We start from the raw sequence: 18,797 nt of genomic DNA, 5'->3' as shown, positions 1-18,797 counted from the left end.
TAATGTGGACCAGCATTTTAGAAAATATGTTCAAATCAGAATTTAGACATCAAGGGGCCCTTTAACTAAGCCGCGTAGGCATCTACGCGTACCCAACATGCGCTAATTCGGAACTACTGCCCGGTTACCACGTGGCCTGGGCGGTAATTTCATTTTTTATGTGCTTCCACTACGCGCGCCGGAAAATATATTTTATTTTCCATTGCGTGGCTCTAACCTGGTAGCATGGCCGCCGAGAAGAGGAGCATGCCCGGGCCTGGGCCTCCAAGGGGGGCCCAGCAATGGGGTCTCTCTCTCTCCTGCTCCTGCAGGGGACCCGAGTGATCGCTTCCAAGCTGAAGAGCCCTAGGCGCTTCAGCCTTTCTTCATAGGGAAGTCATCCCTTCCCCTTTATCATTTTCGTCGCCCTTCTCTGTACCTCTCCTCCTCCCTTTCTTCCTACCTTGTTTTTCCTGAACAGATTATAGCCCAGTATAACTATATCCCAGTCATGGTTCTCTGTGAACCATGTCTCTTTGCTTGCCACTAAATCCAAATCAACCTCTTTCATCACAGCCTGAAGATCTAAAACCTTATTTGCCATACTTTGGGCATTAGTATATACTGCTTTCCAGATGGTGCCCCTTTTTCCTATTTGTGTAGAGGTATTTAAATGCTTCACTTACCTGAGGGCTTGTACTTACTTGGGAGTTTTGATCACCCTGCGCCAATGATTCTAGTTTAAATCCCACTTCAGTAGGTTAGCCAGTCTGCTTCTGAAAACACTTCTTCCCATCTTTGATAGATAGACACCATTTCTGCCCAGCAGCCCTTGGAAAAGCATCCCTTGGTACAGGAAACCAAAAATGCTCTTGATGATACCATCTGTGCAGCCATATATACATCTCCAGGATGTGAGCTTCGCTGCCTTGGCCTTTACCCTTGGCCTTTACCCTCAACAGGGAGAATCAATGAGAACACAATCTGTGCACCTTTCTGCTTCATCCTCTCTCCTAGAGCCATGAAGTCACTTTTGATACATTCGGAGGAGTGTCATTTGTGCCACCATAGATGAGCAGCATTGGATAATAGTCATTAGGCTTGATGAGTCTTCGCAAGCTCTAACAACTTGGATTTTGGCTGCTGGCAGACAGCACACCTTCCAGGAGATCACATCTGGTCTGCAGATGAACACCTCTGTAGCCCTCAGAAGAGAATCACCAACCACTATTACCTTTCACTTTTTAGTGGTCACTGATCCAGCAACTTTGGGGATTTTGAGCTCTGATTCCTTCTCTCTCTGGGATGTTCTCACCTCTTCCACTTCCAGGACTGCATAACGGTTCTTCAGTTTGAGGGCAGGCGGAGTTGTGGTATTGATCCTGCGGGGTCTCGTGATCTGGGTCCGGTTGTTCTCGTCCAGCATAGCTTCTTCCTCCCCACTGCTGGAAATCTTTGATGCTTCCTGAAGCATTTCATCAATGTATTTCTCATGTTCACAGAAGCACTTGAGTGAAAAATAGTGTAATTTGTAAATTAATAGTGTGCACTGTTGTGTGAAAAAATATGCAATATTGTTATTTAGGTTAAAAAATTGTATGAAACACGAGAAATGATGTTGGCATTTCTCATGCTGTTTCAAATGAATCCACAAATCATGATAATAACACAGACATACTCTCACACCCATGACAGAATTAAGCAAATGTGCATGTAAATCAAAACAGAGAGCTTGCCATATGCAAAATACAAAGAAAATCAAACAGCTATTTTCTCATTAAAAATATTTATTATTTTACAAATGTAGCTAATTCCTGTTCATCAGTACCTTACATCCTACAGTAAGGGATAGATGTTCAGCTGGCGGTGATTAGCGTTTTTTTTTTTTGTCCACCACCAGCGTTATGTCCAGATATTCAATGCCAGGCCACGTATGGGCACCATCATTGAATATCCAGGCATATATAACCAGATAAAACCTGGCCGATTAATCAAAATATGCAGCACTTAACTAGATAAAATGAACCATATAAAGATAGGACTGTGTTTTATGCAGCCATATGTATGCAGTCATCCTAGCTAATGAAGTGCTGAATATCGGCACTTGACCAGCTAAATACCAACTCTGCCCCTGGAACACCCACAAAGTAGCCAGTTGTGGCTTAGGCGCTAACTGGGCATTTTCAACGACATTATCCAGTTAAGTGCCACTGAATATGCCTGATTTACCCCGGACAAGGTATTAATCTGCAACCTCTCTAAAGTTGTTTACATAAAGTTGCTTTATGGCTTATGTCTCAACATTTTGCACTGACTTCTGATAAGACAGTTGCCAGTTGGATTACAGGCTCGCTATCTCCTCCGCTCACAAACCAAATTTTGTTTGACAGGCTACTTGTTACTGTCTTTTCTTTCAAGTACTTAGGAATCACTATCGACTCTGTGCTATCATTTGCTCCTTAAATCTCGTATGTTCTTAAGACTGGTTTCTATTTCTTGCGTCAGTTCAGATCAGTGCAGAACATGGTCAACACCAACTCGCTCTGCTCCTTATTGTATGCATACATTAATTTTCATTATGATTATTCTGATTTCATATATGCATGGATTACCAAGTCCATCTTAAAACATCTTCAGATGCTTCAATACACTGTGACTCGGATCATCTGCCAAGCTTTCCGCCATGACCACATCACATCTCTTTTGAAGCGCCTTCACTGCCTACTCATAGAATATCAAATCAAATTCAAGATTCTTACCGTGACACATAAGGCTCTTTACTCTTCTACTCCTCCATATTTGGCTTCACTGACTATACCTTATAGTCCATACCATACCCTCAGATCTCTAGTCGACAATAAGCTAGTCTTACCACATCCCTCCAAAGTCAGGTGGGAATCTAACTGGTCTACTTTTTATTTCTTGTCACCTGCTTTGTGGAACATCCCTGGTTGGAGAGCTCTTGCTCACTGTTCCAGGCCTCACTTAAGATGTACCTTTTTCAAATAGCTTTTAATGATTAATCGCCTTTGATGGGCTACTGCAATGGGAAAGAAGAACTCATCTGTTGTTCCTTTGACTTGTTGATTATGTTCTTTCTCTGTATGCCTGTTTTTTGTTAGACTCTTTCCTATGAAGTTTCATTCTTCTTCTAATATTTGTATTAATTTTAACTGTGAACCGATTCGATTTGCCTGCAACTTGAGGTGGTATAGAAAACCAATAAATGATAAATGGCCATGAGCCAGTTATGACCATTTAAATCACTTTGAATATCAACTCCAACTTTTACTGAGGCATCGGAGAAGGGAGTGGCTTGTCCAAGAAACATCAGCCCTAGGTTCTCTAGTTCTCAGTGCACTGCTTTAACTACTAGTCTACTCCAGTAAAATCTTTACTAACCTGGTAAATATTACAGTACAATTTCTGTTATTTGCTTAATTTTAATGCATAATTTAAAAGAAATGTTGTCTCCCTAGTTTTTAACTTGTGACCATCTTAGATTTCAATTAGTTACTTGGAAATGGTGTTTACTTCAAAGAGTGGTTTGGATTGCACTTGAAATTTTGAATGGAGTTGAAGGGGCATTTTGAGAGCTTCTCCTTACCATGGTAAGACTCATGGGTTAGAATTCTTCAGAGCACCAACTTGTAGCCAAGGGGTGAATTCTATAAATCACACAGAAAAAAATCAGAGCTGAAAAACAAAGCTTAAATGCTATTCTATAAGCCACGCCTAAAGTTAGACATGGTTTATAGAAAATCACTTAAGCACAGGGGTCATGCATACATTTAGATGTGTCCATTTGCACCACTGAAAACATGGTGCAAATGTACATGTCTATATTTACACTTGTAACACCCTTGTTCTATAATTGTGCGTGTAACTGGAATTCACACCGACTTTCCACCCCATAACGTCCATGATCCTCCCATTCCCATGCCTCCTTTTCTGGAATGCACATATATTGAGTTTTCAACTCAAAATAAGACAAACTACTGGTGAGAAAACTGAATGGGCCATGCTGGTCTTTAGTTGTCATCATTTACTATGTTACCCTGCATGCAAATCAATCTGTGTGGTTTTCTGCTAACCCCCACCTCCTTCAGCTTCTACCTCAGCTGCCAGACATTTGTGGGATCTAGAACAGCAGCATGTTACTACCTCCACAGTTTGTTGCCTCTTGCATGTGTTGTCCTACGCCCCCCCCCCCCCCTCCCGGGTAGACCGGGTTTGGAGGTTGTGATATTACTTTTTGAAGAGGGACACCATTTTTGCTTTGTTGCCTCTTCCGTGTTTCCCTCTCCCCATGAACCGGGTTTGGAGGTTGTGATAGTGCCTTCTGAAGAAGGGACACCGTTTTGCTGAGGGAAGGGAATTAAAGTACAAGGTGCAGCTGAAAAATGACCAGGTAAGGATATAGGGGAAGTTTACAGGTTGCCCCATTGACCACATGTGATTTTTACAAGAAGAGTCAGAGGAATTCTTCTAGGGTTATGTGCCCCCATTAAAAATGGTAGCCTCAGGATGGAGTCCATCTTTGCAATTTGAACCAGAAAGGCTCAGCTGTCTGCAGCAACGCAAAGAAAATTGCCACATGATTTACTAAACTCTCATAGTTTGGTGCTACATTTTAGTAAATCTCATGGAACTTTTCTCGCAGGAAAACAAGCAGCATATTGTAGGGTCAACAATTTTAGAGGAAAAAATGACTAAGGAAAAAAGTGACTATCTAGGAATATGCTTTTGTACTGCAACTTAGTAAATTAGCCTTTAAGCAGCACAGCTGTATATTTATTTATTTATTAGGATTTATTTACCGCCTTTTTGAAAGAAGTCACTTAAAGCGGTGTACAGTAAGAATAAATCAAACATGAGCAATAGACAAATACAGCAGTAAAAGTTTTCAAATAACAATACAAAGTATTGCATAGTATACTACTTACAATGTCAACACAATACGTAATAGAACATTTTAATTGACAGAGTAGGGTATAAGCAAAGATGAAACATATAGATAGGTAAGAGAGTAAGAGGAGTTAGAAAATACGGTGACTAATTTAAAGAAAGTTGCACATGAGATCAGACAGATGGTTAAATATTATCTCAGCTAGGGTAGGAGTGGATAAACATGTTCTGCTGCAGTATGTGCAACCCGTGTCATTCCTTGTGTGTGTGAGTGAGACTAACAAGTTAGTTACTTCTTCCATTAAAGGCTTGGTTGAAGAGCGAAGCTTTGACCTGCTTCCTGAAGTAGAGATAGTCTTGTGTTAAGCGGAACCTTTCAGGCAGTGCATTCCAGAGTGTGGGGGCTACTCCGGAGAAGGCTCGCTTGTGGGTATCACATCGTGTAATGTCTTTTGGAGAGGGTGTGGTTAGTGATAGTCCTTGAGGGGACCTTAGTGTCCTTGACAGTGTGTAGAGGATCATCCTATTCTTCAGGTACTCAGAGTCATTTCCTTTGAGGGCCTTGAACATCAGACATAGAGTTTTAAACTTAGCCCTGTATTGTACTGGTAGCCAATGAAGTTTTTGCAAAAATGGTGTGATGTGGTCACGTCGCTTGCAACCTTCTATGAGTCTTGCTGCAGCATTCTGAATCAATTGGAGCTGGTGCAGGCCCTTTGTAGTCAGACCATTGTATAATGCATTGCAGTAATCCAAACTGTTCATGTTCTCCTTAATCCATTAATTTTAGACCCTATACATGTGATGATTTGAATAATATGTGACATTAGTTGCTTGTACAGGGGAACAATAGTTTTAAATTAATAGTCAAATATATTCAGTGCTATGGAAACTTTATATAACCAGAAACTCAGAGAAACAGCCTGCATCAGAGCCTGGGGTCTTTGTTCTTAACTTGGGTATTAATGAGCTGCAGTGTGTCTTGGCACAACCTTCATACAGTTTCACATAATTAGCAAGCCCTGCTTCCAATACTTGTAAAAGAAAATGAACCTAGGAATGAGGCATAAAAGCAGCCCAGTTTTAGGACAAATGATGAGCAAAGTCACACTGTTTGTGAAACAGGGAAAATAATTGTGTTAAACATGTAATTGCCATTACAGAAAACTATCATAATTCCACAGTTACAAAAGGCGGTAAATAAATCCTTATAAATAAATAAATAACTTAAGGCGCGGGCACTTATGCTAGCTCAGTGCTGTCATTTAGGGGTCCTTTAACTTAGCTGCAGTAAAGAGTGTCTGCGCTAGTGTCAGTGTGTATTTTTGACGTGCGCTGAGGCCCCCTTTTACCATAGCGGGTAAAAGGCTGCATCTTTTCTGGAAATGAAATGGCCATGTGGTAAGTGAACCACTTGCTGCACGGCCATTTTAGGGGGAGCATTTACTGCCACCCATTGAGATGACAGTAAGGGCTCCTGCAGTAACCTGGTGGGAACCAATTAGTGTTGGGTCAGCGCCGACACTACAAAAATAGAAAATATTTTTGTAGCACCAGAAATGGCACATCCTTGGGGTGGGAACTTGCTGGCTCTAGTGGTAGCCCGGTGGTAGTTCCGGATTGCGCATGGCAAGCCTGTTGCCATGCACCAACCCTTTAGTAAAAGAGCCCCTTAGGCACATAACTGACAGTATTCTACAATCGATAAGTGCTAGGCATCCCCTGACCCACCCATGCCCCTCCCACATTCACCCCCCCCCCCTCTAGCAGTTGCATGCTAAAGGAATTACGTGCTAAGCTTGCAGAATAACAACTAAGTGTAGTTAGGTACATAACTGCAAATTAGCACCAATTAAAGTCAAGTATTGATTGTTAAAGCCAATTAGCACCTAATTTAACAATTGTTATACATGTAATTGGCAATATTCTGCAATCTGTGCATGCAATTTTGCACACTAACTCCTTAATTCTGTAAAATTTGGCACGCATCCAATTTGTGTGCACAATTTAGGGCCTCTTTTACTAAATTGCGCTAGCAATTCCCGGCATGGCAAATGACAGGAAGCCCATCCAATTCCTATGGGCTACCTCTCAGTTGCCACACATGAATCTCTAACGTGGTTTGGTAAAAAAAAAAAAAAGACTCTTAATTAAATAACAGGCTAATTAGTGTCTATAATTGCCTTTTAACATGCAAATATTGGTACTAATATTTATTTATTTGTAGCATTTGTATCCCACATTTTCCCACCAATTTGCAGGCTCAATGTGGCTTACATTGGCCGTAATGGCGGTTGCCATTTCCGGGTAACAGAATTACAAATGTTATTGCGTTAAGGTGCTTACATACATGGTAACATACATGGAACATAGCATATGTGGAACAGATCATGGAATATTTATTTTATTTATTATTTATTTATTACATTTGTACCCCACATTTTCCCACCTATTTGCAGGCTCAATGTGGCTTACAGAGTGTTGTTATGACAGAGCCATGACAGAATAATGGATACAATCGAAAGTATGCAGAAAATGGATGTGGAATTAGAGAGGATAGTGTTAGATAGGATAGATTAGGGGTGAATTTGTGTCTTTAAGGGTTCTTTTTGTAGGCTTTATTAAAGAGATGTGTTTTCAGAGATTTGCGAAAGTTGCTTAGATTGTCCATGGTTTTTAGGGCTGGTATATATATATATACACACCATGTGCATACACACATGGTAAAGAAGAATAAATTATGGTATTGCATGAAGGTTCCTGAGAATAAGTTGGATTGTAACATACATTAGGTCATCGATTATAGAGAGTCCCTATTCAGCATAAGGTTGAAGTGGTAATGCTTGATCATAAATATCAAAGAGGTTAATCAATCATGTGGTAAAGATCGGTTATATATAGATCGTGTATTGCGTTATTATTTAGTATTTAAGATGCATGTTTATGGTATGCCTTCTTGAAAAGAACTATACATGTGTAAATTTAGGCACAAGATCCACGCCTAAATTTTACATATGATTATCTGAAAAAGGGGGCATGGAAATAGGAAGGAGTTCCTAAAATGAACGTGCATTGTTATAGAATAGTGGGGTATGCATCTACATTTGCACCATGTTTCGGTTGGTGCAAATGGCTGCACCTAAAGTTAGGTACAATTCCCGGGCATAAGTGCTATTCTATAAACCATGCCTAACTTTAAGCGTGGTTTATAGAAAAGCACTTTTTTCATCACCAATTTTTTGGGCACCATATATAGAATCTAGCTCTAAGTATGAAAAAGGAATTAGAGGAAAACAATATGAAATATAAATAGCCTTTGCTATGAACTTGGATGTAAGGACCCCATTTTGTCCATTTTCAGAAGTCAATTTGCATTTGACACAAACCCTGCAAAAAAAGAATATTACCGTTTTTACATCAACTATCAGCCAGGGTCTTGTTGAGTAAAGATTTTTCAAATAAGAACCTTATTAGAAAATGAAAGAATTAGTGGGGAAAAAACAGTAGGCTTGACTCTGTTCCAATATGCTCTAAACCAGTGGCTAAATGGAAAATATAAAGATATCACTGCACAGAAGAAACGGGCATTAGCTTGCCCCAAGTTTTATAGGAATAAGGAACTTATCTACTAATAAAGGATTCATTTGTGGTATATACTCTCCTGAAACTAGAAATTGTCTATAGAAAGTAAAAAAAACATCTACTTCAGCCCCAGAATACATACCTCAACATGGAAACAAAAAAAGGGGGGGGGGGGGGAATTGATCTGAGGGGCAAAGAAGCATTAGGAACAAGACATTTTGACTTCTTAACTGTACGAACTATCACATTACCTGGTCTGATGACTGTTTTGTCTTTGCTTTTTTGCAGGCCTTTGACCTAAGATTAAGATTGACCATATCGGTGGAGCCATGCTTCAGACAGTCCTTTCATGTCGACAGCCAGTCCTGGGTTTGGCTGTGGTGATGGCTTTCATGGGATCGTCACTTGCCTGCCCAGCACGCTGTGAGTGCTCGGCCCAGAACAAGTCAGTCAGTTGCCACCGAAGACGGCTGGTCTCCATCCCTGAGGGCATTCCTATAGAAACCAAAATCCTGGACCTCAGCAAGAACCGACTAAAAAGCATAAACCCTGAAGATTTTACTTCCTACCCTCTCCTTGAGGAAATAGACGTTAGTGATAACATCATTTCAAATGTAGAGCCTGGATCTTTTAACAACCTTTTTAATTTACGTTCCCTTCGTCTGAAGGGAAATCGACTAAAACTAGTCCCTCTTGGGGTATTTACAGGATTGTCAAACTTAACTAAACTTGATATAAGTGAAAACAAAATAGTTATTTTGCTGGACTACATGTTCCAGGATCTGCACAATTTGAAGTCTCTTGAGGTGGGTGATAATGAAGTGGTTTATATATCGCACAGGGCCTTTAGTGGACTGCTTAGCCTAGAACAGCTCACTTTGGAAAAATGTAACTTAACAGCAGTACCAACAGATGCTCTCTCACACCTTCACAACCTCATTAGCCTGCATCTAAGGTATCTCAACATTAATGTTTTGCCCACAATTGCCTTTAAAAGACTATTCCGTTTAAAAAATCTAGAGATTGACTATTGGCCATTACTAGACATGATGCCTGCAAATAGCCTGTATGGTCTTAACCTTACTTCTCTGTCAATCACCAATACTAATTTGTCTGCTGTACCTTACCTTGCTTTAAAACACCTGGCTTACCTGATATACCTAAACCTTTCCTATAATCCTATTAGCACCATCGATGCAGGCATGCTTTCAGACTTGGTGAGACTCAGAGAGATGCATATTGTTGGTGCCCAATTACGTACCATCGAGCCACATGCTTTCCAAGGGCTCAGATTCCTACATGTCCTTAATGTGTCCATAAATCTTTTGGAAACTTTAGAGGAGAATGTGTTCCATTCCTCTAAGACTCTGGAAACACTCTGTATTGATAATAACCCACTGGCGTGTGATTGCCGCCTCATTTGGATATTTCAAAGACAGCCTGCCTTGCATTTTGGGGGCCAGCAACCAATGTGTGCCGGCCCAGACAATGTCAAAGAAAGGTCATTCAAAGAATTTCACACCACTGTCCTTTCTTCTTACTTCACTTGCAAAAAACCCAAAATACGAGACAGAAAAGTAGAACAGCTGCATGTAGATGAAGGGCAGATGGTGCAAATGAACTGCAATGCTGATGGTGATCCTCAACCCTCCATCTCCTGGTTGACACCGCGTCGAAGAGTTCTTTCTCCTAAATCAAATGGAAGAGCTATCGTTCTTGGTGACGGAACATTGGAAATACGATTTGCTCAAGTTCAAGACACTGGAACCTACATTTGCGTTGCGAGCAATGCTGCTGGCAATGACACCTTCTCAGCCTCCCTTACTGTGAAAGGCTTTGCTTCAGACCGTTTCCTCTATGCTAACAGGACCCCTATGTATATGATGGACTCCAATGACACCATTTCCAATGGAACCAATGAGAATACGACATTCTCCCTGGATCTGAAGACAATATTGGTGTCCACAGCAATGGGCTGTTTCACATTCCTTGGAGTGGTCTTGTTTTGCTTTCTTCTTCTGTTTGTATGGAGCCGAGGGAAAGGAAAGCATAAAAACAGCATTGACTTGGATTATGTTCCCCGCAAGAGCAATGATGCTGTAGATGAGGCAGAGGTGAGCGTCACCGCATCGAGGAGGTTTAATATGAAAATGATTTAGCGGTGAGCTGCTAACAGTATATTTTCCATGGCATTGTCTCCAATGAGTAAATTGGCCTGGCACTCTTGATACAGGTAAAAGCAGCTGGACAGAAGCTGCCTCTGTGCCTACTGGATGTTGTGGGAAGACTCTTTGACCATACAGTGCAACCCCACCGCTCAGGGCAGGTATGTCTGGGCCATTCATGGAGCTGGTTTACTAGTTTGCATTGCAAATATCAGCATTCTGGGGATCTCAGTAATGAACGACTGACTCATGTTCACAGACAGTTCAGCATTTTCTACTGCTCCAACAAAATGAATAAAGAGAAAAAGCCTACAGTGTAGGATTTACTTATACAAAAATTGAAACATTCATCTAAAACATAACTCTATGGTGAAATTTGTATCTATAGGTATCATTTGTTAAAGCCTTGCATCATACCTTCATTAGTTCTGCATCACAAAGGAATTAATATATCTTTCTTTCTTTTTTTTAAATAGTGTACATTTTAAAGCAATATGAATGAAAGGTTGTACTTTTGTTAATCCATCAATACTGACCCAAGTGTGATGTCACCCCCCACACACACACACACTTTACCTACCCAAACTAGAACCCATTAGAGACTGAAGACACATACAATACTTTTTTGTCCGAATTAGCCCAGAAAATAATAACTAAGGCAAAAATGTTTACTTGTATTGACTTCTGTTACCATTAATAAAAGGCATGCGCCTAATTTTGATACAGAATTTAATTATTTTTTATATGTGATATCACACTGGACCAGTTTACTGTAACAGAATTGCTGAAGCAGAATCCAAGTTAGCAAACCTTGGCATGGAGAATACAAAGAGGGGCATAATCGAAAGGGGCACCCAAGTTTTCCTGAGGACGTCCTCGCAGGACATCCCAGCGAAGGGGTGGGGGAAACCTGTATTATTGAAACAAGATAGGCGTCCATCTTTCGTTTCGATAATACGGTCGGGGACGCCCAAATCTGGAAATTTAGGTTGACCTTAGAGATGGTTGTCCCCGATTTTCGGCGATAATGGAAACTAAGGACGCCCATCTCAGAAATGACCAAATGCAAGCCATACCTTGTGTGCTGAGCCCCCCAAACCCACTCTCCACAACTGTACACCACTACCTAAGGGGTGAAGGGGGCACCTACATGTGGGTACAGAGGGTTTGTGGTGGTTTTTGAAGGGCTCACATTTACCACCACAAGTGTAACAGGTAGGGGGGATGGGCCTAAGTCCACCTGCACTGCACCCATTAAAACTGCTCCAGGGACCTGCATACTGCTGTCATGGAGCTGGGTATGACATTTGAGGCTGGCATAGAGGCAAAAATATTTAAAAAGGTTTTCTTAGGGTGGGAGGGGGTTGGTGACCACTGGAGTAGTAAGGGGAGGTCATCCCTGATTCCCTCCGGTGGTCATCTGGTCAGTTTGGGCACCTTTTTGAGGCTTGGTCATAAAAAATGGACCAAGTCACACAAGTGCTCGTCAGGGATGCTTTTCTTTTTTCCATTATTGCTCGAGGACACCCATATGTTAGGCATGCCCCAGTCCCAGCTTCGCTACGTTTTCGACACGGCCCCGTAAACTTTGGTCATCCCCATGACAGAAAGCAGTTGAGGACGCCCAAATTCGGCTTTCGATTATGTCGATTTGGGTGACCCTGGGAGAAGGACGCCCATCTCCCGATCTGTGTCAAAAGATGGGCACCCTTCTCTTTTGAAAATAAGCCTGAAAGGAACCTTGTATAAAAGTGTGTGGTCATAAATTAGTTTGATCTCACAAACTGTAGATGCCATCGTTAAATGAACAGAAAGAAAGTGACATGTGATGTGTTTATAAGGAAAAGTGGCACTGTTTTGTTTTTTTTAAGGAATTGATTTCAATAGTGTAAAGTTGTCTCTTGCTGAACATGAACTCTTTTCAGATGCTGAAAGCTAAGCTGATCCATGAACAGTATGTGGATTATGCAACAAATTGTTTTATAACATCATTGCCCTCCAAAAGGTCATATGACTGCAAATTAAAATGAGCGTCTTGCCACTGTCACCTTGTGTGTATATTTACAAATAACTTGCATACATGAAAACAACTCACCATTATCAATTAATTTCATCGAGTTTATGCTTATTTATCATTCTTTAATTGATCATTCTTTCAATGACAATGGCCTGAAGGAAATGAAATACATTCTATTTTGGGGTGGGGGAGGGATTCTCTGTGTGTTGATGGTTACATCTGTTTTATTGTTTTTTTCTCTAAAATTTATGACCAAAGGGCTCAGAAGTAGAACTGTAATGTTAACCCATTGTCCTGTAGACCCATACCTGTCTGGCTTTAGACAGTGTTCAGATGCAACATATTGTACGGTACTAACATGCCACATTTTTTGAAAAAAAAAAATGACCATCTCTTAATGTTCTTACAAGAGCTGAAGCCTGCATCCACTTTCATTTCAGTGTTCTCTTAAAGTGACTGGTCAAATGAGATTTGCAGATCGTCTGAGATGGCTTTGAATATGGATATGGACATTATTCAACTGATGGCAATTTGTTCAACCAACAAGGAATAAACACAGAAGTTCTATATTTTCTTTGTATTCAGTGGTCTTCCTCCATCTAATTAGCATGCCTCCCTCTCATTGCATTAATTTTAAAAGAATAAAGAGTTCTTGCTATCCCTTTATTATTTTTGCCCTCTTTGGTGCTAGTTCATAACCATTTTTACAGCTGATAATCCAGATGCACACCATAGATTTCTTGGCCATAACGCTGGGATCGAGCAGCTGAATTCTGTCTAATCCTCTCTCTGAAACAGTCATCCAGATAAATATTTCTCAAAGGCACCTATTGCAATAGAGAGATTGGCTTTGATTAATAAAACAAAATCGCAAAGGACCTAGTACATTATGAGCTTTCTTCCATTCTTTACCAGTGGCAAAATCTTTGAAGAATCCGCCTTGAGGATCTCATTCTATCTTCACACATACATTAAAAAAGAGACAGTGCTGAATTACCAGTTGGGGGTATTTTCATTTGCTTTCCATGATAGCTTATTATCATTTTCTTTATTAGCAATCTATTTCAGTTTAGTGATGATGACCTTATTTAGCATCAGCAGAATGGAGAAACTAGCAAAAGTTTGTTTGCATTCATGTTCATGCAATTGGAAGAAGTCCAAATGGAGTTGTTTTATTGGCAGAATAATAGTGATAATTAAAAGAGCATTTTATTTCCAGACCCTAATCTAAGTGAAATGTATTTTAATTACTAATTGTTTTAAAAAGAATCCCCCCTCCCCCCCCCCAAAAAAAATAACCTCTTTGGATTGTTATTAGCTGTAAAGAATAACTGGTCCCCATTTGCATTCCAATGCAGGATTGAAGTTACAGTGAATTAAAAGAGCTAATAAAGGACCTGGGTGGAATGGCATTGCCAGTGGTATAAAAGGAACACTCTGCAAAATGAATACACCATGGGTTTATTTTCTCTGTCCTCAGACCTTCAGAATACAGTCACCAAAGATATGATGAGTGCTATATCTCACCAGCAGAGGAAACACAATGAATAGATAGGTTTTAGCATATATTTATTCATTTTTGTTTTCAGGCCCACTGGTGTCATTTTGGACACCTCATGTTTGGTGGCATAGTACTCATCAGCAACACTAATATTATGCACTGCCCCCCTCCAATACGAGCTACATCAAATGGAAGATTGATATACTATGTATTGGCTAGTAATATAAGTGAAGTATGATCTATGATGTAATTTTATGAAACAGTTAAAAATTATGGAGGTCATACTATATCTTGGCATGTTAGGTTAGGCGCCTCAATGGTGCACACTGAGTGCCAATTTTAGAATGGCATCCATTATAGAATACTACTAAAAATCGGCATTGATGAACACATGTTTATGCATGACCACTTACACCAGGTCTATAGCTGACATGTTGGTGTGCCTAAGTGCACCATGCAGTCTAGGGTCCTTTTACTAAGCCACAGTAAAAACTGGCCTGAAGTAGTGTGAGTGTGTCTAGGAAAAAGGGCCTTTTGGGGGGGCCGGAAAATGACTTGCGCTAAAATTGAAACCAGCCTATGTCCATTTTATAAAATGGCGCTCTGCGTGGATTTTTTTCAGTGCCATTTACTAAATCTAGTCTTATGTGTATAAGTTGATGCTATACTCATGGCCCACTCATGCTCCTCCCATGCATATACCCTCCTCATAGTTTTGCGCTACCTTACAGAATAGCATGAAGTGCATTTGGCTGCATAAGTTGCACTAATTGGGGCATTTATATGTGCAAGGCACACATAACTACTTGTGCCCAGTTATAGAATTACCTTTTCTGAGCATCCTTGGTAGTGCAAAGTGATGAAATCTTCACAAGCAAAGGCACTGAAGTGAATAGTCACTGATTTTACATTTTCCATCTAAAAAGAAGGTCAATCATCCTTGATGGTGATACTCAAATGCTAGCATGATTGATGGTTATAGGAAAGAATCTGGTTTGTTTTTACTTCACTCCTGTTTTTCTATTTGTCATTGTCATACTCTCTTTTATGTACTGCTTGATACCAATATCAGTTGTGAATTGAGGTCCAAGTTGTGCTTTAGATAATATGGAAGAGAGAGATCGGATCAATGTCTTCTGCTGAGAAACCTCTGCCTTGTACTGACCCTTTCTGCAACTTTTTCAATTTCATCTCATAAGAAATGAGAATTCCTTTCTACTTTTGAGCGAATTGTAATGTGGTCTGTAGAAGAAGTGAAGCCACAAAATACATCCAACCAGTTTATTGTCCACTGTAAGTAAAATATTTGATATTCTAACATTCACAAAACTAAATGGACCCCATAAGGTAAATTATTCTGAATGTATTTTTGGTTCAAAACTTAGTACAGATATGTTTTGCCCATACATTGAAAGCTTCATTATTTCTAATCTAAACTCATTTGGTAAAATTATATGAAGAATTGTATACATTGTAAACATTTGAAAGATACTGTACTAGTAGTATAATGTTAAGAGAATCTTAAAAATCTTTGGTGCCCATTTTCCTTTTTAATTTAACTCATACAGTTGGTGTAAGTCCTTGTTCATAAAGTTAGGCATGGGGCCTGGCACTGTTATTCTAAAAATGGTGCCTGTGAGTGCCGTTTAAAGAATAGTGCAGAACATGGGGGTTTTTTCAGCGCTGAGTTTTTGGTACCATTTATAGAATTTGGTCCTAAGCATATAATTGTGCATGCAAGATTATAGAATGAGGATGATGGGGGTAATTCTATAAAGAGATCACTAATGAGGATGTCATGTGACCTGCTCTGGGATGGCAGCGTGATCAAATGGCTACCATCGGCAAGTAACATTTATTATAATTATCAGCAATTTTATATCCTCTTACATTTGGATACCTATCTGATGCAGAATACAATGGCCTCCAAGCCCCTCAAAAATGAGTCCTCATCCAGGATGCAATCTGCATTGAAAAAATCAAAAGCAGATCCTTCTGTTCCAGAAAAGACTGTGCTGTCACCCAACCCACCTGATCCTCAAGTCACTATGGCTGAGGATATGAAATTATTGTGAGACCTCACGCAACAAAACTTGAATAGCACTGATGAAATCAAATCTGAAATTACAGAAATCTCTACATTATTTACTGAACTGAATGTGTGTCTTGGTCTCTCATTGGAGCACATGGCAGCGCACGATGCTCAGGCCCAAAACGTGCAGCAGTGCCTAATAAAAATTGATCCCTTTCAATCTGAGCCTACCGACCTTGCCAATCGAATGCGCAGATATAATATTCACATCCTCGGAATACCTGAAAACAGTGGAAGTCCTGATCTCTGCAAGTTTCTCCAGGAACTCATATCACATTCTCTTGGAATAACTAGCCACTTCTCAATTGCCCTCCCCTTGTTCCTTCTCACCAGTACTTCCCTCGCCCTTAATTGTCCTGTCTGTCTGTATTTTTTTAGATTGTAAGCTCTTTTGAGCAGGGACTGTCTCTATGTCAGGTGTTCAGCACTGCGTGCGTCTGGTGGCGCTTTACAAATGCTAATAATAATAATAACTCTCAACCCTCCACTTCACATAGAATGTATGCATAGAATACCATCTAGACCTATTAAGGGTTCCATGTACCCCTGCCCAGTAATCCTGTAATTACTACATTATAACCAAGCACTCCAAATACTACAAGCTACTAGAATCAAAGACAACATTCTCTTTCAAGGTAAGAAATTGATATTTACTCCAGATTTTACAAAGACAACTGCACGCACAAGAAAAAGCTTTCTTACAAAGGTGATGAAACAGTGCGACAAGGCAGTGGCCATAGTCAGAAGGATGCTAGGTTGTATAGGGAGAGGTGTAACCAGCAGAAGAAAGGAGGTGTTGATGCCCCTATATAAGTCATTGGTGAGGCTCCACCTGGAGTATTACGTTCAGTTTTGGAGGCTGTATCTTGCTAAAGATGTAAGAAGACTTGAAGTGGTCCAGAGGAAAGTGACAAAAATGATATGGGGCTTGCACCAAAAGACATATGAGAAGAGACTGGAAGACCTGAATATGTATACCCAAGAGGAGAGGAGGGACAGGGGAGATATGATACAGATCTTTAAATACTTGAAAGGTATTAATATAGAAACATATATTTCCCAGAGAAGAGAAAATGGTGAAACTAGAGGATATGAATTGAGGTTACTGGGTGGTAGACTGAGCAGTAATGTCAGAAAATTATTTTTCACGGAAAGGGTGGTGGTGGAGAAAAAAACTGTGGCGGAATTCAAAATGGCATGGGATGAACATAGAGAAAATGAATGGTATAAGAAAACAAAACTTAAAGAGTGTTTGCATGTGAAGTGGTGCTTAGGTGGCAACTCTGGCTGTATCAACTAAGACTGGTGCTGGGCTGGCTTGTACGGTCTGAGTCCCACATATAGCAATCTGGGTGTAGGATGAACTGGAGAGAGCTTTGACGGAAACTACAGTAATCTGGAACGTGAGGACAGTGCCAGGCAGACTTTTACGGTCTTTGTCCTGCAAATGACAAGACAGATTTGGGTAGGCTGGAGTGGGCTTTGACTGCAACTTCAATAGTTGGAACACAAGGACAGAGCTGGGCAGACTTCTATGGCCTATGTCCCAGAAACACCAAAGAAAGACTTTGCCACCTGTTGTTCTTTTTTTCATTCATGTAGCTGATAATAATAATATAACCTGCCATTGCAGTTATACCCTGCTGAAAAGGCTACTCTCCCGTGCCTTTCCATGGACATCCGTGACCTCCACAATAATTTTCATTTCATCTGTTCGCAATGCTTTTATATGGTGCAATTTTTACTGTTCTTCTTGGCAGCATGGATTATTCTATCATGCCTCAGTTCTCATCACTTTACACCACAGTAAACTTGATAGCACTTAAATTTATAATGCATCCTAGTTCTCAGTATAATGATTGTCTGACTACCCCACAATTACCACCTAAAATTATTTCAAATGGCTAATCTTCATTTTATAACCTTGAATGTCAAGGGTATAACATATGTCATTAAAAGAAAGAAAATTCTGATATATTTAAAATGCCTCAAAGGCAATATATGCTTTCTACAGGAATCTTATATCGTTGAAATAGAGGCAATAAAAATTCCTGGGATTTTACTTTGAACACTATTATGCAGCCCCTGCTCATGGTAAAACAAATGGTACAATTATACTTATCAAGAAAATACTGGTTTCCAATATACCTCTCAGAGTTTTGATATTAAAGGCAGATTGATTTATGTGGTAGGAACCATCAGTGACCTATTATAATGCTTGATATATATGCACCAAATGTTGATGATCCTCATACTTTTTTTCAGAACTTACTATCAATCATCAACATGTCCTGTGCTTCTCATCTTTCCACTGGACCACTTCCTTGAATGAATTTCCACTTGTCGCCTAGCCAGACTCAATGTCCAGAATACTTTAACTACTATCATGCAAGATTATGGCTGGACTGGTCTTTGGAGATAATGCACCTGAATGACAAACTAAATTCTTTGTACTCACCACCCCACCACATGTACTCCAGACTGGATTACTTTATGGCTACCAAAGATGTCATTATCATTAAACAAATTCAAAAAACAGTTTGTGTTTGGACC

At 40.1% G+C, this 18,797-nt stretch overlaps 1 protein-coding gene across 1 annotated transcript in view; it reads left to right on the top strand.

The window, feature by feature from the left end:
- Nucleotides 1-10,936, top strand: part of LINGO2 (leucine rich repeat and Ig domain containing 2) — a 1,076,239-nt gene extending 1,065,303 nt beyond the window's left edge. Inside the window, exon 5 of the mRNA XM_030194184.1 lies at nucleotides 8,758-10,936. Within this exon, the coding sequence (XP_030050044.1) occupies nucleotides 8,799-10,628 (1,830 nt within the window). The 5' untranslated portion in view covers nucleotides 8,758-8,798 and the 3' untranslated portion in view covers nucleotides 10,629-10,936. The remainder of the gene's footprint in view (nucleotides 1-8,757) is intronic.
- The last annotated feature ends 7,861 nt before the right edge of the window (nucleotides 10,937-18,797 follow it).

The sequence above is a fragment of the Microcaecilia unicolor genome, chromosome 2, assembly GCF_901765095.1.
Source record: "Microcaecilia unicolor chromosome 2, aMicUni1.1, whole genome shotgun sequence".
In the NCBI taxonomy this organism is placed as follows: Eukaryota; Metazoa; Chordata; class Amphibia; order Gymnophiona; family Siphonopidae; genus Microcaecilia; species Microcaecilia unicolor.
This window is presented reverse-complemented; position numbering and strand designations above follow the sequence as displayed.